Below are 25561 nucleotides of genomic sequence, written 5' to 3' on the forward strand. Positions count from 1 at the left end.
CCGGAGGTGGGGAAGGCGGCAGACAATGTCCCGGCGGCTGGGCCGGCCCCGCCGCCCCGGCTGTGTCCGCGCAGGCAGGGCCGCCGCCCCCTATCGCTTCCCCGGCGGGGTGCGGGGTGTCCCCGCGGGCAGGGAGGGCTGCGGCAGCGGCGATTGGGGCGGGCGGAGAGCCTGGCGCGGAGCTGAGCCCCGCGGAGCCCCCCGCCCGCTGCGGAGCTGCCGCGGCGCATCGTGTCCCTGGGGGAAGCCGATGCAGCAGAGCGGAGGGGGAGGGGGGTGGTCCAGGTGAAAAAACAATGCGGCGGAGTGGTCGGGGCGGGCGCGGCCCCAGCGCAGCATCCCTCCCGGCTGTGGGGCTTTCTGGTTCCATCCTCCCCGCGGGTCCGGGTCCCGCGAACCCAGCAACGTCCCGGGAGAAAAGGGGGAGGGCTTAGACTAACAATTAGGGGCTGGAATAAAGGAAGGCACCCTTTTTAGCGGATAGCCTTCTACACTGAAAGAGAAAGACCTGGCCGTTCGGTGGGAGAGACCGCATGGTCTGGGATGAGAGCCTGAGCATCCTGGCGCAGCCTCGGGGTCCAAAGAGTTTCCGACGACGTGCAATGGTCGGATAAAACCCGAGTGGTGGTTCTGTTTTACCACGTTAATGGGTCCGCGGATCTCCGACTTTGCAAACTTGACACGAGCCGAGAAGAGCTGACTCTTGTTTTGCCTATACCAAGGATCCTGTGGTTTTGGTCCGTTTGTGATTGCACTGTGCCTGAAAAAAATGACACAGCCTTTGCAGGACAGGGGTGGTCTCTCCTTGTGTGGGAAGTAACTGGGGGAGGGAAGAGGGTTCCTAGGATACAAATGATATGGGTGAATAACCCTAAGGGAAATGCAGAGTCAGCCTGATTTAATTCATTCTCTCCATCCCTTCATCCTCAGTGTATGCTGCAAAGATTTGAGGAAACAGTGACGTTGAGCCTGAGCTTCTGGCAGTATTGTATGGGGAAACTTAAAAGCTTGATTTTGGACAGGTCATAATGAGATCTGGGAAATATTTTGAATAAAACAGTTCAGTTGCAGTGCAAATGGAATGAAAGAGTCATAAAGTATCCAATAAAAAAAGTCCAGAAAACAATACTTAGAAACTAGTTGAATCTTCAACATGACTTGCTCTACTGGGTTCCCTCTCCTCTCCCAATCTAAACATTCTCTCAGTGGTTCCCAAATAAAGCTCTAAAGCCTCTTTGGTTTGAAGTAACCTTTAACAGTAACCTTTAACAGTTTTCTAGCATGCAACTGACAAAGGGAAGAACAGACTGACAGATTCATTTGTCTTCTAGGTGACAGGGTATCTTCTAGGTGACAGGGTTTGTTTTCTGCAAAGTTGCAAGGTTAGTGCAATGCAATACTGAAATTAAATAACTGGTGATATGGGGAGAACCTGTGCAGGAAGGATTTTGCTGAAAGACAGAGGACTGTGTAATAGAGCGATGATTTGTTATGCCAGAAACCTTTATGTTCTTTACATGCACTGGAATGCTGAAGATGTCAGGGGGAAAAAAAGGCTTTGAGGGTAAAATGTGATGTAGTGAGTGCTGTTGTCTTGACACTGAAGCTGCAGTCACTTATTACAGCATAGCATAATGCGTAGAAGAAATGTCTATATGTAAAATAGCCAAGTGCTGTGCAGTGCCTGCTAGTCAGTTTTGTAGCTTCAGTTAACACAGCACTGCGGCATCTGCAGATTGGTTAGCCTGAGCCTGGCTGCAATGGTTCATACCCAGGAGATGCTGCTTATAAAGCTTCTAATTATTCTGAGCCCTGCATGTAAATGTCAAGATTTCAGATACGTTTCACTTTCTGCCCATGTCACTGGCAGTTGGGGTTATATGTGAGTTGACTGGAGTCTCATCTTGTGCTCTTTTCTGCCAAGTAGTATTTCAGGGTTTTTTTTTTCTGTTGAGTTGACATGACCTGCCATGGCCAACTTCTCCCACTTAAATGGGAGTGCTGTTGAAATTTTTGAGGCCCTTTATGGACATCATATCTGCTCTAAGAATTATATCTGGATTTTCTGGATTTCCCCCCCCCCCCCCCCTTTTTCTAGAGTTACAAGTCTGGGCAAATATTTTAAGTTTTCCAGTACTTTATTCTTCAAAACTATTTTGGCTGATTAGTTCCCTTTTTGCTGTCCTATGATGTGATTTCACTTATTCTATCTATAATTACACACAAAAAAGTCCACTTCTTAAAAATACAATTTTTTTTGCATTTTTTGTAAAGCAACAGCAAACAAAGTATCCCATCACCTCCGTTTTCTGTATCCGGATTGGTTCTACCTTTTGATGATGTGTCAGATGGGATTTCACAAGTGTTTGGCTTCAAAGACATTTACTGTTTTAGAAGCTTCTCTCCGTGGCTGTGGTATCATGAAAGAACAGACTTGCTTTCTTGGGTATTCAAAAAATTTGCACTGGCTCTCAGGAAACAGCAATAAGGGAAAATGTGAAAGAAAAAAATAATGTACTCAAATGATGCTACTTCTGAGTAGGAGAACAAAACCAGTCATGACCTTAATTAGGTATGAAGCAACATGACCTTTTGTGGGAGTTTGGATTTTTGCCTTTTTCATTTTTTTAAGTAAAGTAAATGTTGACATTTTCCATATTCAGCTTAATGAAAGTTTTGGAGTATCCATAAATTACTTCAGTTGCTTACTGACACAGCTTCTGTATGGCACTTGTCACCTTTCTGTTAAACAGCATTGCTAGCTGAAAAGAGAAACGGATTGAGCTCCAGGTTAGATCACTATGGTGAAGGCTTGTTCAGCTGTATTTCTCCAGTGGTGAAAGAGAGAGGTAGCAGGAGGACTTGGAATCTGTTCCAGGAATGAGCTCTGAAGTCCATCGTTCATGATTATAAATGGTAGCTTGCTTCACAGATGTTTTACTGAAGAGTGTGCAGCTGTTTGGTGATGTAAGGCCACAGATGTTGGTGGTGTTCTGAGGGAATGCTGCTGCCAAGTACGAACCTCAGTGATCTGAAATGCCTGTGACATACCTGCAGACTTTATCTTTTCCACTGTGACAAGAGTTGTCTCCTGGGTCACTAAACTGAAAGTGGCTCTCCTCAGTGACCAGGCACATTTTTGATCTTAAGAACTCAAAAATACATCTGCTATGGCCCATGTGCTGTGCTGTTAAGAAACAGAGTGATATGCATTTACATTACAAAGATGCAAGTTTTTAATTTTGCCACAACTACTCTTTAAACCTGTGACTTGACAGAGTTTTAAAATTAGGATGGCAGCAGTGAACTGTGTAAGTTACCAGTGTTAAAACAGGAAATTCCTTCAAAGTCTGCCCCAGAGGGATCTGAGAAAGGTTTTCATGTAAATGGAAAGGAAAATGCAGTCAGTTCTAATCAAGTAAGCAAGTAAATAAACTGAAATACTCAGAATACAGAGGCAAGCATTCAGACTAGTAAGCCTTTGTTCTTTTATTGAGGACTTGGCTTAATATCCTTACTCAGGACTGCATCAGGGTGTGTCAAGGACATCAGAGAGCAGCTTTATGAACTGCATTGGTCTGCCCAGTCATCGGCATGCTGCTGTGATCTGCTCATGTGCAGGAGTCATTTGGTGCTTGCTGGCCCAAATCAGTAGCTCTGTCATGATTGATTTGCAGGGCTCTGGGCACCTGGATCAGTTCTAGAGGCATCTTAATTTACAACAAGAAGAGACCTCGAGGGGGTTTTTCTTAGCGCTGTTTCTTCTGTTAGTAGTTCTTCAGTGCCTGTGTCAACACTCTCATACTGTGCTCTGCAGAGGCAGTTTCCAAGGAATACTGAGAGATGTCTAGCAATTGTTATCAGCTGGAGTGCAGAAAGAAGTGTGTATGTGAGTGGTATTTGTAATAGCAATTCCATGTCATCTGAGGGAGTTTCTTCACTTACTCTCTCTGAAGAAAAACTGTCTCTATTGCAGGAGCCTCCCAGCCTGCATTAGTTTCCTTGGAGAAGGAGGCAGAGGTAAATTACTCTCCTGTATGTCACTCCCTTCTCCTACAGGGAATAATCTGGGAATACTGGTTCAATTTGCCCATTTTTGGATACATCTTACATCCTTAGAGCAGTTCGGGACTGTCTAGCATTGAATCCATTGCTTTCAAAAGATTTTACAGCCCCAAGCAATTCTTGCCCGCCTGTCCCACACAGCGTTTCCTCACGAGGGCCTGTGCATTTGTATCCACATTTTCTTTATTCTTGTTCCCTGTGTGGGCTGAAGAGTGAGTGTTTGGGTGTCTCTATCCTTGTTACAACAATTGGGTTGTTCTTCCTCTATTTAGAGGTAATAACATTAAAATCACAGTTTGCTATTCTTCCTCTATTAAGAGGTAATAATAACATTAAAATCACAGGTTTTTTAGTACATCTTTGCCATCTCCTTGCCATCTCCTTGCCATTGTTTGGGGAACAAACTCCTGTGACAATTTGGTCTTGTGGATTTCATCATCATTTGAGGACCATTGATGCTTTCTCCACACTTAAATATCAAAAATACCTGTGATTATGCTAGCCTGACTGGCAACTAAGCCTTTTCATTGGTGCCAACAGATCCAACAAATTTAACATCTCTTCCTCAAGTTTCCATGGATACCTTAGTAGAGCACAGGCTGTAATCAGAACAGCAGGATATGCCATTTACAAAAGCTTTCAGTATTTTCAATATGAAACTATTGCATTCAAAAATCAACCTTTTGTAGTAGCAATCTTGCTTACTCAGCTATGCCCCTGTTACCATTTTAGCCATAGGAACTCCTTTGCAGGCTGCACTGTTGACTTGTTGCTGTGGTAGGGTAACTTTCCTGCTGCTCATCTGCTTGGTCAGTGTTGGTCTGTGTGTGTTGTATATGCACAGTCATGGCACTTGAATGTATGCCTGATGACTGCTGGTTTAAAAACCTCTGGAAATGGATTTTGGGTTGGTTTCTGTGTGGTGTATATGCACAGTCATGGCACTTGAATGTATGCCTGATGAGCCCTAGTTTAAAAACCTCTGGAAATGGATTTTGGGTTGGTTTCTGTGTGGTGTATATGCACAGTCATGGCACTTGAATGTATGCCTGATGAGCCCTAGTTTAAAAACCTCTGGAAATGGATTTTTGGTTGGTTTCTATGTGGTGTATATGCACAGTCATGATACTTGAATATAAGCCTGATGAGTCCTAATTTTAAAACCTCTGGAAATCGATTTTTGGTAGGTGACTCCTCTACAAATCCTAAGCATATACTTTCTTCAGTCTATGGCCTCTCTCATGAGGTGTTTTCCTTTAAGCCTGATTAGCTCATCTGTTTTCCAGATTGTAAAATAAAAATAATAGAGAAGTACAAACTTACTTTTGATTTAGCTGTAAAGTGTTACTCAGGCTAAATCAATAGCCATGGACTATGGGTTCCCAGATGACTTTGCTAATGAATTGTCAAACACAATACCAATTTTTGCAGTTTTGCCACAAGTAACTTTCTCTGATTTTCCCACCTTTGAACAAAATCAGGTTTAATAGCCTTGAAGAGTATTCTGATATTCTGATTTTTATACAGCATCATTCTTGCTGACTACTATGAGAAATAATGGTTATTCTAGTTTGGCTACTCCTTTTACCCTATCTCCCTCTTTCTTTGTGTGGTTTGGCTTTTGGGTTTGTTTATTTTTTCTTGTTTTTAATTTTGTTTGTTTTTTTTTTTTTTGGGGGTTTTTTTTCATTTGTTTAGTTTTTTTGTTTGTTTGTTTTTTGGGAAGGGCAAGGTGAGGTTGAGGAGAGAGGTTTGTTTTCTGTTGTCAGGACTACAGATGTGTGAATCATGTTTGGCACTCCTGAAGATTATCAAAATGAAGAAGACAAAGCATTTTCAAGTATTCCTTTCAAATCAGGTATTTTTCCCAAATTCTAAGGAAAAGGAGTCACTGCATTCACCCAGCTGATGCATTGCAAGATACTTCATGAATCTAGGAATGCTTGATAACTAAATAACCTTTCTGCCTTTGAAGTAAAGTATCACCCTCCAAAAGTTCAGACTCCTGTGTGCTGGACATGTGGTCTGGAAAAGCTGAACACTATTTCTTGTTCAGTTTTTGAATAGTATTTCTTGGAATACTTTGATCTAGAAAGGTACATCTAGCACTCAGTTGTTTTCAGGATACCATTACATCTTGAGATGGTTTGTAAATAGGAGCCTGCAGTAAACCAGAGAACTGACAACTCTCTGATATTTTGATCTTGATCTCTAGAAACAAAAAAAAGCAACCAACTTCTCCCACCCTCAGCGGGTAAGTGGAGTTTTTCCCAAAGAAAGTGATTAGTGTCACAAATGTTCTGGTTTATGAGTGTGGCCCTGGGAATTAGAGCATAATCTTATTAGTGCCATTCCTGACAACCTTGCAGTGAACCAAGTAGATGAGGTGGGTGATGACAGATGTGATGATGAAGGAGAAGCAGCAGGAAACCTTTGCTAAGGAAGATAGTGTTTGACAGAACCTAGGTTCTGTACATCTGTGTTTTGTTTTCTGCCCCTGTCTTTCTTGTTGGAAGGAAGCAAGGAAGGAGATGGGACCTACAGGAGAGCTGTTTACAGAGGCAAATAGTGTAAGGAAGCCTAAAGGAGGCAAGTTCATAGTAAAGCTTGTTGAAGGAAGAGAAGGTTAGTTAGTACATGTTAAAGGTGTCTATTACTGAACTATACCTATGCCATATTTAGATCCTGGAGAGCTGTCTTCTACTTGGAGCTGCAGAATCTGTTGTTAACCCACCTTTATCACCACGTGCAGCCTGCTCTCTCTAACATGTGTTTACATGGATCAATTTAGTTTCTCCTGGCAGTAGTACAGGGGTGTGGAAGAGCTGGAATGTAGGAAGAGAGTGATTACTGCAAGACACCTCTGCTAAGTTCCCCAAACCCCAGGCACTGGGGTGTGAGCAGGTTCTGAGCAAGTTGGAACCATGACAGGACTAGGAGGGAAGAAGAAGCTGACTGACTGATCACAAAAGCTGGAAAGCTGTCTGGTTATTCAAGGTGGAGCTGAATTTAAGACTCTACAGTGTAGATGGGGAATGGATTTGAGTTTAAGATAGCTTCAGGGCAGACTTAGCTATTGGCTTAGCTGGCTCTGGCCAGCCTCATCTAGTGTGGGGTGTCCCTGCCCACGGCAGGGGGGTTGAAACTAGATGATCCTTGTGGTCCCTTCCAACCCTGACTGATTCTATGATTCTAAGAACCTGGCTGAGGCTTTACAGACCCAGTTGTGAAGTGTGCATAGTTTAGTTCTGCTTACCAAGCATTAGCAAGGTCACCTCAAAGCTGGGTAAAATAGTTTAGCCTACATCCCATAAAAAACCCACCAAAACCCAGAAGTGAGCATAGCCCATGTGGCCTCTTCAGAAAGTTATTTTGCAAGTTCTTGTACATTACTTTCAGCTTAAATTAAGTTCACAGCAAATAGGTAGTGTATTTTGGTTTTGCTTTGCTGGTGAGGTGCAGGAAAATGAATGTTATCCACAAACTGAGTGTTGGGGTAAACCTGGGGTTGCTTTTCTGCTGCTCTTAACAATAATGTTAAAAACTTAAATTATCTTAGAAAGCTTGATAGCATAATGGAAAAGTAATTTCTCCAGTCAAACTGTAATTGTGGTGTGAGGCAGTGGAAAAGCATAAATGGAAAAGGTCAAAGTTGTAATGAGGAGCATATCTTATTTTTAGAATTTGATCCAAAGAATTGGGAGATTTTTTTTTTTTTTTACTTAGGAAATCAGTGTGCTCTAATTGATATCAGTGGGATGAATCCCAGCTCTTTGGGTGACCAATTATTATGAAAGGGTATCAGGAAACTTGGATTTGTATCAGAGATTAGCTGTGGCCATGTACTTAGAAGGGAAGTGCATTGCAGTTTCCAGCAATCCGGCTGGATGCCTCCTGGCATTTTAAAACAAAGAACTCTGATCCTGTGGATGGTAATGGCAGTGGTGTCACTGGTTTCAATAGAAACAGAAGGTTCTTATTCCTGATATGAAATACAGGATCTTTTCATTATGCATAAGAGCATTTTAAGTGTTTTTTGTATTTGCTCCTCTCTTTCTCTCTCTCTTTTATTTTTTTTTTCTTTTTGGTGTGTGTGTGTCGTTCTATAATTATTTTCAAAGGCCATCTTTGTATTTACAGTAAAATGCTCTAGGTTGTCATGTTACATTTGGAAGCTGTGACATTTTGTGCTTAATGCAAAGCAAATTCTTAGCAATAGGAAAAGCTGAACAAGGTTTCTTCATCAGTGCAGCAGTTGCCAGCTAATAGCAATATGGTAAATACTTCTCCATTCATGCAAACATGATTAGCAAGCTTTGCTTGCAGCAAAATTATTGTTGTTGCTCAAAATGATATACAATGTTTTGAGGGGAAAATGATGGCTCTAATTCCATACTTTAAGTGCCTGATGGCCAACCTATACTCACATTTGACTTGGTATATCCTTTTTTGTTATTGCTTTAATTTTAAATCCAGAGATATTGCTTGAATAGAAAATGAAGAATTTGGCCAAGATTTTGGTATGAGCAGCAGCTTGACTGAGATCATAGCTATATACAGCAGTCTCACTAGCTGCTGGAAGGCTGGAAATTCCAGAGGAAAAAAAATAGCCATCAGATAGGTGCAAGATCTGTGTATATGATCACAATGCACACAGTACATTCAGTTAACTTAGATTTATTTGGGCAATAAAGTTTGACTGCAATAATGATGTTTTTGTAGATCTGATGCATTCTGACCTCCCCAGTGCATCTGGTTCTTCTGCCTACAAAGAACTCAGAGGCTGAACAGATTTGGCATGTGGAACAGTGGGTATGCATTATACAAATCAAAAAGCACTATTGCAGGTTTTCTTTTGAGGCAGGATGGTGTACTGCAGGTGTTCTCAGTTGGGAGTTTGGGAGAGCCTGGAAAAGTGTGTAGGATCTGGGTCCTCCCATAGGGTCCTCAAGCTAAAGCAGAGGTTCAGATCTGCACAATGAACAGAATCCATTGTGTTGTACATTGTGGATCAAAAAAAAATATTACTTGTTATTGTGAAAGCAGTTCTTAAGATGCTAGAAGTATGATCTGAAATGGGGCATAGCATTGTTCTTATTGTTGATTAGGAAAATTAAGGGAAGAGTTTAATTATCAAATGTTGGGTTTGTGGCCACTCTGGCTGGATAGAAAGACAAATGAACTTAAGATATGTTGTTTGGGATATAAAATACATGCTAGTGTTCAGACATGTTCCTGCAGAGAGATGATTTTCTAGTGAAGCTGCTCATTATCCGGTTTTCAAAATGGCTGTAGGAAATCCAGACCATGATGAATCCCTTTCACCATCACTTGGAAATGAGGTCTGCAAAGATTTGGAAAGTACACTTGTTTCCTGGACAAGCATTCTTTTTTGTTGGCATGACTCAAAAATACTGCAGAATGTGTCTGAAAAGGTCCATGCTGGGATTTCTGATGGCAGACTTGGGGGTGGGTTTGTGTTTTGTTTTTGTTTGTTGTTTAAATTGTTGGGATTTTTTCTATATGATGAACTGGTGACATGAAACACTGACCTGACCTGACTGTTTTTCTGTGCTTGATGCTGTTGAGCAGCAATATCCTGCTTTCTGAATTCCTGCTTTTACTTGTCTTACTAAATTCTTGCTTAGAGACTCTTGCTAGAACTTCAGCTTCTCTGTTGTCTATGTTACTTGTGTTGCAGGGAATATTCTGTTAGCAGAGAAGCCACTGCTGTGGCATGCTGCTTTGCTCTTGAAATGAACAATCTCCCTGGTATGTGAAGCAGAAAATTGTGCTGGTACCTGGTGGAGCTGAATTACAGAAAGATAAATATTTCTAAAAGCTGAATTTAATAGAAAAGAGAAGATTTTGTGTAAGTGCTGAAATTTTGTTAGTACCACCTTAGTGGCTTGTCACTGTGAGGTTTAGTAGTCATCTTTCTTAAAGATTGTTGGAGCCTGTTGTCTTAAAACTGATTATCTGGGACTGTAGTGGTCACAGGATGTTAAGGGTTGGAAGGCACCTCCAAAGATCATTGAGTCCAACCCCCGTGCCAGAGCAGGACCATAGAATCCAGCACAGGTCACACAGGAATGCATCCAGATGGGACTTGAAAGTCTCAGGTGAAGGAGACTCCACAACCTCTCTGGGCAGCCTGGTCCAGTGCTCTGTGACCCTCCTAGTGAAGAAGTTCCTCCTCATGTTGAGGTGGAACCTCCTGTGCTGTAGTTTCCATCCATTGCCCCTTGTCCTATCCCAGGGTGCTACTGAGCAGAGCCTCTCCCCTCCCTCTTGACAACCAGACCTCAGATATTTATATACATTGATTAAATCCCCTCTCAGTCTTCTCCTCTCCAGACTAAAAAGCCCCAGGGCTCTCAGCCTCTCCTCATAGGGCAGTGCTCCAGTCCCTTACTCAGCCTGGTTCATGTCTGGTAATCCAGTCCTGAACAGGAATGCATGGCAGGGACTCCCAAACAGTCAGAACAGACTGATTGGTTTCAGAGGGTATCAGCTGCCATGAACTGATCTTTCTAATCAGATAGCAAGATTGGTCCTGCTCTCTAGATCTATTAAAAAATCAGATTCAGCTGAGCAAGCTCCCAGTGAAATGTTCACAACTATGCTTTTGATGAGTGCTCTGGACTTTGCTTTTACTCTGTATTCTGTGACACTTAAAGGTTAATCCTTTGTTGCGTTTTGTTGAAATCTGGAATGTGGCTGATCATTTGCTGACAAAAAGGAAAAACTAAACTGATTAGCTATTGGAGGAAACCACAGAAAATAAACTCTTGTGTGTGTTTGGATGAAAAGAAGAAATAATTGAAATAAAATCTGCTATGCCAGCAATTGCAGCTAATATGATAATGGCCAGGATTCATTTTTAGTTCAGCATCTGCTGATCTGACAATTTCACCAGTCCTATGATTGTTTGGGAGTTTGCAAGTGGGATAGGACCCTTTGAATGTTTAGGAAAAAAAAAATGCTGAAGTGTGAGTCTTCTCTATTCCCTGCCTCATCTGGTCACCTTGAAAAAGCACATGGTTTTCCTTAGCAATTGCTTAGGTTAAGACTAAAGTCAGAAATTGTAGTACTGTAGTCAAATTTATTTTGCACACATAAATTTTCCAGGTCCCTGATATGGACATTTATATTTCAGGTTGCTGTTCACATTGTTTCATAAGCAAATTAAAAGAGTTTCTATTCAAGAATTTTGCATCAGCTCTAGAAAAAGATTATTCAAAATACTGGTGCAAATGTTTGAAGATCTACTTTATGTTGGATTCCAGATGAGATTGCTCCATTCATTTTAGTGTGCAGTGAGGAATTTAGTGTTTGTCAGGAATTCAAAGTCTGTTTAGCATGTGCTGTTTAGCTCTATGTTTTTTTTTCATAGTGTGCAGTTTGACACAGAGGAGATCCTCAGTAAAATGGGAGATGATGCTGGAACTTGAGCTCTGAGGGACACAATTATGTTGTTTCATTACAGAAGACTTACTAAGTCATCCTGCTTGTAAGAGCTGTTCCTACTACCCTGATACTGCACAGGACGTCTTTTTAAATTGTTAAGAAGTGTAATTTATTCATGAAGGCTAGGCATGCTTTTTTTTCTTGCTGTTATTGCTGCATGATTGCAAGTCAGGTTCTTTGCAACCCCTTTCCCATTCTCTGGCTTGGAACAGGATCTGATTTTTTTTTTCTTTCAACTCAAATCAATCATCATCCTTTAGAAAGAAGAGATTTTAAGATGTGCTGGAATATCCATGCCTTTACCACTTTTCAGAAGGGAGTTATAAGAATGCACATTTTTTTTATCCCTGACTCAACAAAATATTAAACCATGGACATGCATATTTTAACATCTTTCAGTGTAGGTAAGGTAGGTAATATAAAGTCCTGCATTTCATAATTTGGTTTGCTTTTTATAACTACGTCACTGCTTGTCAGAAGAAGTCTCGACATGAGCAGACAGTGTGAGCTTGCAGCCCAGAAGGCAAATCACTGCCTGGGCTGCATCAAAAGATGCATTGCCAGCAGATCCAGAGAGGGCATTCTGCCACTTTGCTCTGGTGAGACCTCTCCTGCAGTACAGTATGCAGGTCTGGAGCCCTCACACCCCCTAAAGAAAAGGTATCTTGTGAGAATATGCTCTCTCTGTCATCAAGTACAAACTTGAACATGGAAGATTTCACCTCAGCTTCTTCACAGTGAGGGTGACAGAGCACTGGAACAGGCTACCCAGAGAAGTTGTGGAGGCTCCTTCTCTAGACACATTCAAAACCCACCTGGATGCATTCCTGTGCAGACTACCCTGGGTGATCCTGCTTTGACAGGGGGGTTGGACTCGATGATCTCTGGAGGTCCCTTCCAACCTCTAATGTTCTGTGATTCTGTAGTATAGGAAGGACATGGACCTGATGGAGCAGGTCCAGAGGAGGGCCATGAAAATGGTCAGGGGGTTGGAGCACCTTTGGTATGAGGACAGGCTGAGGGAGCTGGGGGTGTTCAGTCGGGAGAAGAGGAGGCTCTGGGGAGACCTAATAGCAGCCTGCCAGTACCTGAAGAGGGCTACAAGAAGGATGGGGAGAGACTGTTTGCAAAGGCCTGCAGGGACAGGATGAGGAGCAATGGCTTTAAGCTGGAGAAGAGCAGATTTAAACTGGATGTTAGAACAAGTTCTTTACTATGAGGGTGGTGGAACACTGGAACAGGTTGCTCAGGGAGGTGGTTGAGACCCATCGCTGGAGATATTCAAGGTGAGACTCAACGAGGCCCTGGACAACCTGATCGAGTTGGGGATGTCCCTGCTGACTGCAGGGAGGTTGGACTGGATGACCTTTGGAGGTTTTTGTGTGATTAAATGCAGGGTGACTGGTTGGCAAACCATTTGCTGTAAATGCTGACTACTCTGCTAAAAGACTTTTTAGCTTAGCAGTATTCTGAACTGCACTTACTCACTAGCTCTGAAAACTCTCTGATGGTGTCAGGACCTCTTTTAACAGCTGAGTTGCAGTATAACAATTATGGCTGCCCCAGTTCTTGCACATGATTTAGTTAGCAGTCTCATGAAATGAGTTGCAAGGTAATTGCTGAGGTGCTTGGCACTAGTGAGGTCTCACCTCCAGCACTGCCTGCACTTCTGGTCCCCTCACTTCAGGAAGGATGTTGAGGTGCTGGAGCAGGTCCAGAGGAGAGCAACCAGACTGCTGAGGGGGCTGGAGGGAAGGTCTGATGAGGAGAAGCTGAGGGAGCTGGGGGAAGAGGAGATTTAGAGAGGACCTTATCACTCTCTAAAACTACTTAAAAGGAAGTTGTAGTCAGATGGGGGTCAAGCTCTTCTCCCAGGTGACTAGTGACAGGACAAGAGGGCATGGAGCGGAGCTGTGCCAGGGGAGGTTTAGGTTGGATGTTAGGAAACAGAAACACAGAAAGGCTGATTAGGGTCTGGGATGGACTGCCCAGGGAGGTGGTGGAGTCTCCATCCCTGGAGGTCTTTAAGAAAGACCTGGTCTCCAAGCTGGTGCAGTCTGGGTTTGATGGATGGACCATTCAGTGGATAAAGAACTGGCTTGATGGCCACACCCAAAGAGTGGTTGTCAATGGCTCCATGTCCCAGTGGAGGCCAGTGACAAGCAGGGTCCCTCAGAGATCAGTCCTGGGACCAGTCTTGTTCAACATCTTTGTTGGTGACATGGACAGTGGCATTGAGTGCACCCTCAACAAGTTTGCTGATGACACCAAGCTGTGTGGTGCAGCAGACAGGCTGGAGGGAAGGGATCCATCCAGAGAGACCTGGACAGGCTGCAGAGGTGGGCACAAGCCAACCTCAGGAGGTTCAACAAGACCAAGTGCAAGTTTCTACCTCTGGGTCAGGGTAATCCTAGGCACCAATATAGTCTGGGCAGGGACTGGCTGGAGAGCAGCCCTGAAGAAAAGGACTTGGGGGTGCTGGTGGGTGAGAAGCTCAACAGGAGCTGTCAGTGTGCACTTGCAGCCCAGAAAGCCAACCAGATCCTGGGCTGCAGCAAGAGAAGCATAGCCAGCAGGTCAAGGGAAGTGATTCTCCGCCTCTACTCTGCTCTGGTGAGACCCCACCTGGAGTACTGCATCCAGTTCTGGAGTCTATGTTACAAGAGGGATCTGGAGGTGCTGGAACATGTCCAGAGAAGGGCCACCAGGATGAGCAGAGGGCTGGAGCACCTCTGCTATGAGGACAGACTGAGAGAGTTGGGGCTGTTCAGTCTGGAGAAGAGAAGGCTCTGAGGAGACCTTCTTGTGGCCTTCCACATATGTGGCACTTGGTGGCAGGGTTTAGCTGATGTGGTGGTGTTAGGTCATAGGCTGGACTTGATGATCTCAGAGGTCTTTTCCAGCCTCAATAATTCTGTGATTCTGTAATGCAGTTGCTGCTTGTGCCACCATGACAGAGCTCTGCAGAATCACTATGTTTGGGTAAAATTTTACTTTGCTACTTTAGAGGTTGTAGTGTGGCCTTCCATGGTTTTCCTGTCTTGATCCAACAAAACTCTAGGCTGCTGTCATGCAGGACTCAGAATTATTTATTTTACTGGGGTATTTACAAGAGCAACAGTGAATACAGTGTGGACTTGTTGTGGGTTTGGAAGGACTTTTTTCTTCTGGTCAGGAAATACTTGTAAATCACCAAGAGCTTAAATTTCCAGCAAAATTGGGCAGTTGATTAGAAGTTAGCCCTTGCACAAATCCAGCCTTTATGCATGAGTTTCCAAGAGCATTTTAAAGATTTATATTTCTTTTATGCATGTATTTAAGCCTGATTTCTATTTTAAGCAGTCTTTTCTACTAATAGCTAAGTAGAAAGCTAATAATAGCTGAGACCTCCGATCTCTGCTTAAATTATTTCCTAATAAATAAAAAATGTGCTTGTGGATACAAAGAGTGCCCCTGTATGCATTTTATACCTCTGGATTACCACAAGTTAATTGGGTTGAATAAGTTCTTCATAGAAACCACCCAAGTTAGCACAGCTTCATTGGATGAAAATGAATATTACACAAATTATTTAGTCACTGCTGAGAGATAAAAAACATGTGTATACTGTCACACAGGATTTTCTGAGTTGAGAGTGCTAAAACTAACTTCTGAAGGTATACCCAGGCTGATAAACTGAAGACAGACTGGAGAACAGATCACTGAAACAGGAGTGCTGAAACAGGTAACAAAAAGAATTAGTAACAAAGAGACTGAAAACACATAGATGGGGGTTTGATGTCTATGTTTTTGTGCTTCGAAGCCAGCATCTGAAGTGGGGGAAATGTACCAGTTTCCAAAGAAGTTGAGTAAGTAGTGCAGTCTTAGAGTCATAGGATGGTCTGGGTTGGAAGGGACCTCCAAAGGTCATCCAGTCCAACCCCCTCTGCAGTCAGCAGGGACATCCTCAACTAGATCAGGTTGCACAGAGCCCTGCTGAACCTCACTTTGAATATCTCCAGGGCCTTGACCACCTCCCTGGGCAACTTGTTCCAGTGTTCCACTATCCTCATAGTAAAGAACCTATTCCCAAAATCCAATCTAAATCTGCTCTTCTCTAGTTTGAAGCCACTGCCCCTTGTCCTATCACCTCAGGCCTTTGCAAACAGACTCTCTCCATCCTTCCTATAGCCCCTTCAGGTAAGGGAAGGCTGCTATTAGGTCTCCCTGGAGTCTTCTCTTCTCCAGGCTGAACACCCCCAGTTCCCTCAGCCTGTCCTTGTAGCAGAGGGACTCCAACCCTAATCTGTTCAGGTCCAGTTGGGAATGACAGCGGGATGCAAGGAACATGTTTTGTTACTAGTAACCCTTTTTTTTTTCCTGTGCTGAAATACTCTATGGAAAATGCCATGTTAATGGCACAAAAATTGATCTGTTGTGAAAAGAGGAAGAAATTGCACAAAGGAGGCTGCTAACAGCATCTGAGGCTGGTAAACAGCATCTGATCCAAATATGTCTTAATGAACCGAGCAGCTTCTGTGCTGTTCACATTTGGCCTGTGGCTTTTTGTACTTCATTACAAGAGGAGCAACATATAAGATTCTTGAAGAACTTGTATAGGAAATGTGAGCATTTTGCTTCTGCAGATCAGACTGAGTGCACATATTATAACCTGAACACAAATAAACATTGCAAGAGCGATATTAACATTTAGAGGAAGATTCTCCCCCCCCATAGTTGCCTGCTGCAGAGTTTTTGCATTTTCCCTTGGGAAATAACACATATTTAATTACCAGGAGCAGCAGAATTCTTCATTAAGTAGCTGTAAAGTCTTTTCTCAGAGAGCAGCTCCTGTGTCATCTTAGGATAATGCTGTGACTTGTCAGCCATGTCTAGGAATTACTTGTTGTGCATGAGTATGCATTTCATTGTATGATACACCCCAGTCAGTGACAAAAATATGTTTAAATGTATTATTCAATATTTATTATGGCTATTAATACTTGGAGATTTAATAAATAATTCTGCTTTGCATCTCATTAGCTTGTATCCTGCATAAGGGAATTCAGTAAACTCAAGGCTTAAATGTGAAGGTGGAGGATACCATGAGCATGGGCTGGGTGTGTGGTAGCTTTTCTAGGTTTTGATAAGCTGTTGCAGTCTGCATAGGAGAACATATTATATGTAAATCAGTCTGAGTCATCAGTGCTTAATTATTTTAACAAGCAATTTACTTTTCTGTCCTCAACGGGCTAAATACAAGAAGGAAAAATACAAATAGTTCATCACAATAATTTGTCACTTATTTGGTGTATTCCTTTAAATGAAGTTGCAGTATTGTATGCAGAGTAGAAATATTTCTTTGATGATTTGTTAATAATAGTTTCCTTTTTTTCCCAGCTGGATTTTGTCCTGCAGTTTTGTTAACAGCTGCAAGATGTTTCAGAGCAGAGTGCATTGAAGAATAAAAACAGAGACAGTACTGGGAAAGTTTCAGAATAAAGGTTTATGATGGCCTGATGGCAACTTTATTCTGTGTTGTCAAATCGGTATCAAGTCCTCTTTTTTCTCTTTTCTATCTTTTTCGATCTGACAACTTCTTTGTAGTTCTGTATTCATACATTTAAATCTTAGGCCAGTAATGTGTATGGCGGTCAAGCTGATTGTATCAACTATGACTTCTCTACTTAGGACTTTTACAGTTCTACTTGATAATATAACAGGCAAAAGAATGGAAGTTAGTCATGAAGGGCAGACAAACATTTTCACACCAAAACTGCAGTTGTTGTGTCTTAGCATGTTGTAAGGGCAAAAAACACATTTTGCGTTTTGGCTGTGGAATTTACTTTCTTTTTTCAGCACATTTGTTGCAGCAGGATGCAAAGCAACTGTCCTGTACTACTCCTTCTGCTTACTACCACTGAAGAATTTTTCTTTCCTTTCAGATGCAGTTTCCACATCTGCTTACTCATCACCAGCCAAGAGTTTGGGAGACCCTGGAATAACTCCACTGTCTCCATCACATATTGTGGTAAGAAATGTGCTTTCAACATACACTGTGTAGAATCATAGAATGGGCTGGGTTGGAAAGTACCTCTGAAGGTCATCTAGTCTGATCCCCCTGCAGTGAGCAGGAACATTCTCCACAGATCAGGTTGCACAGAGACTTGGTGAGCCTGACAGTTGAGTATCTCCAGGGATGGGACCTCAACTACCTCCCTGGTAGAACCTGTTCCGGTGTTCTACCATCCTCATGGTACAGAACTTGTTCCTGACATCCAATCTAAATCTCCTCTTCTCTAACTTCAAATCATTACCCCTCATTGCTTTGCAGTGTTGCTCTTGATTGTACTTTCCAGGGATTGTGGGATTACAGGTAAAAGGCAAGGAGGAACATTAAAATTCCCCTGTAAGTAGCTGAACAGCTTTCCACGTTCTAGCACAAGCAGGAGGGAGCGGTACATATAGTGCTTACAAAACAAGTGTTATGTAAATGATTCCTAAATAAATAATTATCATGGGATATAAAGCTATTGCTGTATTTTGGGTTGATCTATCTTCATTAGTTTTGAATGGTAGTAATACCTCATGTTCAGTATTATGATATAATTAACTCCTAAAACCACCAGAGATACCACACTGGTGGATATAAATGTATTCTTCAGTTCATCAGTTTAAGGGAAACAAAACAAAACAAAAAGCAACAATCCCCAAACCAATAACCTGGTGTTTAGCCATAAGTTTTAATGATAAAGCTATTCTTAAGAATGAGTATGAAGGAAACTCTTGATTCAGAAGGTTGTAATATAAAAGACTCCAGCAAATACATTGAGCTGTATATTGAATTTGCACCTCCATTGGAATGTGCAGCTTGCTGGTGTCAGCTTTGGTCACAAATGCAGCTTTAGGGAAGTCTTTATTGAAGAGATCTGCATGAAATACTGAAGGGTAAGACAGCCTGAAGTTATTCTCGTCAATGACTCAGTGTCTGTTTTGCTTCTGCTCTCTAACAGAAGGACTCTGATGCAGATGATGCTGTAGAACAGTTATATCTTGTTGTTGTGGCTATTGATTTTGGCACAACATCCAGTGGCTACGCCTACAGCTTCACCAAGGAGCCAGAATGTATTCATGTAATGAGGTAAGGGCTGCAATGCAGCATTTAGTATTTGGTTGTGATAACATGGTTTTGTCTGCAGTTGCTGTGGATGTTTTCTGCAGGAGCCTGAAGTGTCTAGATTTGTCTGGTGTTGCCACAGTGAGACCTTTCTCATGGTTATAGTTTTTTGTTGCATCTCATTGTATTCTACTGTGCTTTAATAATCAGTGTGAATATCATTTTCTTTCTGTTGTTTTGCTGAGTTTACAAGATGGGATGAGCAGAGGGGAGGGATCAGTGACTATTTAGAACTGTTCAGGGAGGAGTGATAATTGTTAAGTCAGGATGCACTTGTCTTGGAGACTGAGAGAAACTCTGCATTACTGAGGGTCACAACACTTCCCAGGATCCCTTGGAATCATGTTTGCATAGAGTTGTGTGTCCACACTTAGTTACAGGCATTTTAGAAACTGGGACTTCATATGGCTGATTTTAGCTTTTCAGCATTGAATTGGAATAAAATCTCTGACAATGAACCAGTGATACTGGGAAATAAGCAATCAAAAGACATGACTGTGAAAGTTGTTCTGTGTTAGATCTATGTAAGGGACAGGCTTTAGATGCTGTTATGTAGGCTTTTTTATTTCTTGGTTAAATATAATCCAAATCATCAATGCAAAAAATATTATGCCAAGTCCCTTGAAGAATTGCCCTTACAAACCATTTTTATAACATTTTGTAGTCTTTTTAAAAAGCTTTTGACTGCTAAAACTCTATACAGTTCTTATTGAAGTATCTTTAAAGTGATTGTATTGTAAGAAGCCTAAGATATAGACAATTTCAGACATAAACAAGGTAATGTCTGAAAAGTTTGGCCATGGAAGTTATTGTGACCAAAGCTGCTGCTGTAGCAGTAGGTAAGGTACTGTTTGCAGCACTGTAATATTGAGAACAAAAGGGCAAAAAGACTAATCTGTTGTAGTCCAGTGGGAGATATTGTCATTTTTCTAAGCAAAGATGCTAGCTGAATGCAGCACTGTAAATCTCTGCAGACAGTATTGATTCTGCAGTCTGCCTGTGTAGTTGGTTTGTACATGGGGGTAAAGTATTGCAGAGATCTAATGCAGCTGAGTGATGAGAAATCCCATCTAAAGGGGGGGAGGTTCTGGGAAGATGGTATGCTGTCCACTTGCAAAGATACCTGTCTTTAACAGTGTGGACAGATAATGATTCAAGGCTGTTCATGCATCTCATCCATCTCTTCTCTGAGCAGTGCAGGAGGCTGCATCAAGCTAGAAGTCAAAGGACAGGCCATGTGTTGCTGTGTCAAGTTACAGGACTGTCAAGTCAGAACCTGTGTTTATCAATTTCTGTTCTCTTTGGACAGCAAATAATCAAATTTCTTAAAGAGGTCAGATGAGGCCCCTCAATTTAAGAAGGACATTGAGATACTTGAACGTGTGCAGAGAAGGGCAATGAGGCTGGGGAGAGGCCTTGAGCACAAGCCCTATGAGGAGAGGCTGAGGGAGCTGGGACTGTTTAGCCTGGAGAAGAGGAGGCTCAGGGCAGACCTCATTGCTGTCTACAACTACCTGAAGGGAGGTTGTAGCCAGGAGGGGTTTGGTCTCTTCTCCCAGGCAACCAGCACCAGAACAAGAGGACACAGTCTCAAGCTGCACCAGGGGAGGTTTAGGCTGGAGGTGAGGAGAAAGTTCTTCACAGAGAGAGTGGTTGGCCATTGGAATGTGCTGCCCAGGGAGGTGGTGGAGTCACCATCCCTGGAGGTGTTCAAGAGGGGATTGGACGTGGCACTTGGTGCCATGGTTTAGTGGTCATGAGGTCTTGGGTGACAGGTTGGACTTTGATGATCCTTGAGGTCTTTTCCAACCTTGTTGATTCTGTGAAATGAGGGAAGATATCTTAGAAACTGTACCTGAGCAAGTCTAAATCCTATATGCTGCATTGTTCTCATAATCTTTGTGGGAGCTGCACTATGGGAAATCATTGCTCTTTCTAGGGATGTCCTTTAAGTTCTCTGGACTCCAAATTTTACCTTAGGACCTGGTTTTGCCATTGGGTTCACACTGTACTACAGTAAATTACAGACTGGATTCTCCTTCCAAGGTGCCAGGATTCCTGCTGTAGGTAACTGGCACACTGGAATCTAGGTTCTGTGTGGCCAGCTGTGGGTGTATTGCAAGTCTTAACTGACGTTTTACTACTTATGGTTCAAAGCACCATATTTTATTCCTTATGCATAGTTGTGATTCCTTATCCTAGTTGTGATTTCAGGCCTGTGTAGGTATTTTAGGTGATAATGATGTAAAAATAAATGAAATAAATCAGTTGATATACTTTGAACAGGAAGAGAGGAACCATATTTTTTTGAGGTGGCAAATGTGTTCACATTTCCAACAGGTATTTCAAACAATGGAAAGTATTTTTATAACAAGAATGATTTAATATTTTTTTAATGTAATGTTGCTGGCAGGGAAGGCTGAGAGAACTGGGTTTCTTCAGCCTTGAGAGGAGAAGGCTTAGAGGAGACCTTATTAGCACATACCAGTACATAAAGAGTGGCTACCAGCATGATGGAGACTCCCTTTTTACAAGGAGTCACATGAAAAAGACAAGGGGCAATGGGTGTAAGTTACTCCTGGGGAGATTTTCATTGTAATCCAGGAGAAAGTTTTTCTCAAAGGGAACAGCTAGACATTGGAATAATATACCCAGAGAAATTGTGGATTCCCCTGCATTGGTCAGTTTTAAGCTTCTGCTTGACAGAGTGCTGCACCCTCTCATTTAAACTATCACCTAGAAAGCTTGGACCAAATGATCCTTGGAGTCCCTCCCAACCTGGCCCCTTCTGTGTTTTGAGGACAATATAGCTAAAAAGAACTTATTAAAGAATGTGTCTAATACTTTTATATATATTTATGCATAAATACTCATCATAACATTGGAGAAGGAGAAGAGTATACATATCAGAACAAGGCCTCAGTAGTTCAGAAGGTATTAAAAGGTTCAATCTCTGCATATGCCAAGGCTTAACATCACAGTATATCAGGGGTTGGAAGGGACCTCAAGAGATCATCAGGTCCAACCCCCTGCCAGAGCAGCATCACTTAGGGTAGTCTGCACAGGAATGCATCCAGGTGGGGTTTGCAAGTCTCCAGAGAAGGAGACTCCACAACTCCCCTTGGGCAGCCTGTTCCAGGGCTCTGTAATCCTCACTGTAAAGAAGTTTCTCCTCATGTTGAGGTGAAATCTTCTATGTTCAAGTTTGAACCCATTGTTTCTTGTCTTACCACTGTGAACCACCGAAGAGAGCCTGGCCCCCTCCACTTGACACCCACCCCTCAGCTATTGATAGACATTGACCAGATCCCCTCTCAGTCTTCTCTTCTCCAGACTAAACAGCCCCAGGGCTCTCAGTCTCTCTTCACAGGGAGATGCTCAAGTCCCCTAATCATTCTCGTGGCTCTTCATTGGATTCTCTCCAGCAGTTCTCTGTCTATCTTGAAGTGGGGAGCCCAAATCTGAACACAGTATTGCAGGTGTGGTCTCAGCAGGGCAGAGCAGAGAGGTAGAAGAACTTCCCTAGTCCTGCTGGACACCTTTCCTGATCCATCCCAGGATCCCACTGGCTCTCCTGGCCACCAGAGCACATTGTTGTTCCATGCAGAACTTGCTGTCCACCAGCACTCCAAGGTCTTTCTCTGTGGAGCTGCTTTCCAGCAGGGCAGCCTCTAACCTGTCCTGGTGCCTGTTGTTATTTCTCCCCAGATGTAGGACCTTGCACTTGTCCTTATTAAACTCCATGAGGTTTGCCTGCACCCCGCTCTCAGCCTGTCCAGGTCCCTTTGGATGGCTGCACAGCCTGAGGGGTGTCAGCCAACATGTAGGATAATTTACAAACATTTCAGCAGAGCAAATGTAAATTCCCGCCCCGCACTCGGGAATGTTTACATTCACATAAACCATACCAATGATGCACGCTCCTCTTTGCTTCCAAACATTTTTTCCACCTCCTTTCCTTAGTCTTGATCTTTTCCAGACGTTTAGGTTTCTGACTGCCTTTTAACAAAGCTGCTTTTCAAATCTCCCAATGAAGGGTAAGATGGTTGTGTTTAGAAGATCCTGCTTCAGAAGAGAATGAGCACCCAGAGTTTTTTATCACATTTGAGTGCGGTGCCAGCAGAGTCACGGCTCTAGTTGTGTAATTAGGAGAGAAAGTCATGTTTTTGACTCTGTGTGTTTATTTGCTCTGAAGACCAGTACAAAAAAAATCCTAATGTATAAACATTGACATAACAGAGTTCTTTAAGCTTATACAATGCTTTAAATGTATGAGTAGTCTTGCTCGTCTCAGTAGACTAAAGCATGTGTTTGAAGTTGGGTCATGTTTCTAGATGATCGATGAACAGGTTCCAGGTTCACAGATTGTTGGAAGGGACCTCAAAAACCAACTTGTCCAACCCTCTTGCAGTGAGCAGGGACACCAGTAGCCAGTAGGCTGCCTGGGGCCCCATCGGGTCTGATTTTGAATGTCTCCAGGGACAGGGCCTCAACCACATCTCTGTGCAACCAGTATTGTAAAGAACATTGTAAAGAACTTTCTCCTGATGTCTAACCTGAATCTACCCTGCTTCAGTTTAATACCATTGTCCCTTGTCCTGTCACTACAAGCCCTTCTAAATAGTCCCTTCCCAGCCTTCCTGTAGGTCCCCTTCAGATATTGAAATGCAGCTATAAGGTCTCCTCAGAACCTTCTTGTTTCCAAGCTGAACAGCCCCAAATCTTTCAGCGTGTTTTCATAGGAGAGGTGCTCCAGCCCTTTGACCATCTTTGTGGTGCTCCTTGTTTCCATGACTCTCTTGTGTTGGGAGCCCCAGAGCTGGACACAGCACACCAGGTGAGGTCTCACCAGGGCAGAGTTTTATCAATTTTAGGTAATACTTCATGCCTGTTGGTTCTTGCTACTTCCCCACAGCTTCTGTAAAGATAGTTGTGGTTACTTTCTGGCTCCTGTTGCAAAGTTGAAATATATGTGACAATGAGTGGTATTTTCTGCATACTGTGAGTCTGTGAGTAAATGTTTGTGAACTGCCTGGCCATGAGTTCAGCAAGCACTTCAGTGAGCAGGGCAGTGCCAGAGCTGTAATGAGAGACAGTTTGGTCCTGTAGAACAAGTTAATAACATCTCCTTTGAAGAGAAGAGATGAAAACTCCTATGGATGCACTTATATGAAGTTTTGAATATTTTGCCTCCTGGCTAAATAGCAGCAAACTGAATGTGAGAATTTAACAAATGGAGGAAGTAAATGGAAAAATGCATGTGATAATGAAACCAATTGGAGCCTGTCCTTGGAAGGAGGGAGAATGTGGTCTTTTTTTCAGTGCAACTTTATTTCAGCCTTCAAGTTTTTCCTTTTTCCTTCTTTTCCCTGTTCTTGGCAGGCACATACTTGCTGTTCTTCTGCACACACACTCCAGCAGTGTTTGGCTATGCTTTGATGACCCCACTGCTTTGTTTTCTTGATTGTTTGCTGCAGCTCTGGATCAAATTCTCTTTGCTCTGCATGGATCCTTTTCTTTGCTCTGTTAGCCAGATTCATGTGTAAGGAAGGGCGTTTCTCTAACCTTAGTATAACCTTGTGATCCTTTCCTAACTAACTTTCCTCTTGCCTCTATTTTCACTTTTCACATACAGTCAGATCCTCTGTGGCTATAAACTTGGTGTATGCTGCACTTTCAAGCTGCTCTACTTTATATCAGCCTAGGCACTGGTCTCATCTGTCTGAGGCAGAAATCTGCCTTGGGTTTTGCCTGAACAGATTTTGAACTCTGATCTTGCTCTGAGAAAATATCCCCCACATGCATTTAGAGTACTGCTGGGCATTTATTAGTCCACGCTCTTAATGGGCATTTTTTTCCCCTAAAAAAGCATTATTACCATTATTTTGTCTGTATTGGGACATGAAAGAAAACTGCAAATAAAAGTGTTGAAATCTTAGCCCTACTCACTACAAGCCTCCACTAACTGGAGTGTGGCTAGGGCACTCAGGAGTTACCATGCACGTGCCTTTGCAGCTGCTTCTCTAGAAAATATGGCACACAGGAATATTTTTAAGTCTTTTGATTGCTGGTGGTAAAGTTGGACTTCCCCTTCTGTTTCCTTATTGCTCTTTCTGTAATTGAACAGTAATACAGGCTGAGAACTTTAGAACGTGCTGAGCAATTATTGTATCTAGTTTCCATCAGTAACTCATCAGGAAGTGAGCATCCAATTCTCTAGGTGACTTTGAAAATTTCAGCCCATACCACAGAGCATCAATTTGTCTTCATTTAAACTGCACTTTAAGTGCACTTATTCCAGAAGGAGAAAATGTGCCTTGCCATAATGAAAAATAAAGTATTGTTATAGGCCACGTCCTATTTATGGAATTTCCCACCAATGACTCAGAATGAATCATTAATGATTCCAGGCAAAAATGATAGCAGACTGTCTCCTCTCTGCTTGCAGAGGGTGTGTGGGATTGACCAGCCTGGTGAAATAGGCAGTGCTTTCTGTTCATGGACTGTGGGATCCCAGCTTCTTCACGTTGGAACCATATGTTTGCTGTTACAACCTACTCAAAGGTTTTGGATTTGACCACCTGCATCTTTAGCAGCAGGTTAGAAGAAATGACCTTTGCCAACTGGGAATAGCTCGGGGGCTGAGCAGCAGGGCTAGGGAGGTTTAGGCAAGTTTCTTTCTTTGAGTGGTGAAGGTGGAAATCATTCCACTTCTCATCATACTGTTTCTGCTTTCCAAGCAGTGGAATTGCCTTCTATGCTGAAGTTAATTCATAGATGTGATTCCCTGCCATCACTGCTGCTGGTGCAGAAAAGGGCAGATTTTCCTCTGTTTGATCTAGTTGAATGGTTTGAAGGGTTTCCAGCACT

At 42.7% G+C, this 25561-nt stretch overlaps 1 protein-coding gene across 1 annotated transcript in view; it reads left to right on the forward strand.

Annotated features, from left to right (window-relative positions):
- The first annotated feature begins 533 nt into the window (after positions 1-533).
- HSPA12A (heat shock protein family A (Hsp70) member 12A) overlaps positions 534-25561 on the forward strand; it is a 59810-nt gene continuing 34782 nt past the window's right edge. The window contains exons 1-4 of the mRNA XM_054382319.1: positions 534-605; positions 15338-15383; positions 17460-17545; positions 18528-18655. Of these exons, the coding sequence (XP_054238294.1) occupies positions 534-605; positions 15338-15383; positions 17460-17545; positions 18528-18655 (332 nt within the window). The remainder of the gene's footprint in view (positions 606-15337; positions 15384-17459; positions 17546-18527; positions 18656-25561) is intronic.

The sequence above is a fragment of the Indicator indicator genome, chromosome 7 (genome assembly GCF_027791375.1).
Source record: "Indicator indicator isolate 239-I01 chromosome 7, UM_Iind_1.1, whole genome shotgun sequence".
In the NCBI taxonomy this organism is placed as follows: Eukaryota; Metazoa; Chordata; class Aves; order Piciformes; family Indicatoridae; genus Indicator; species Indicator indicator.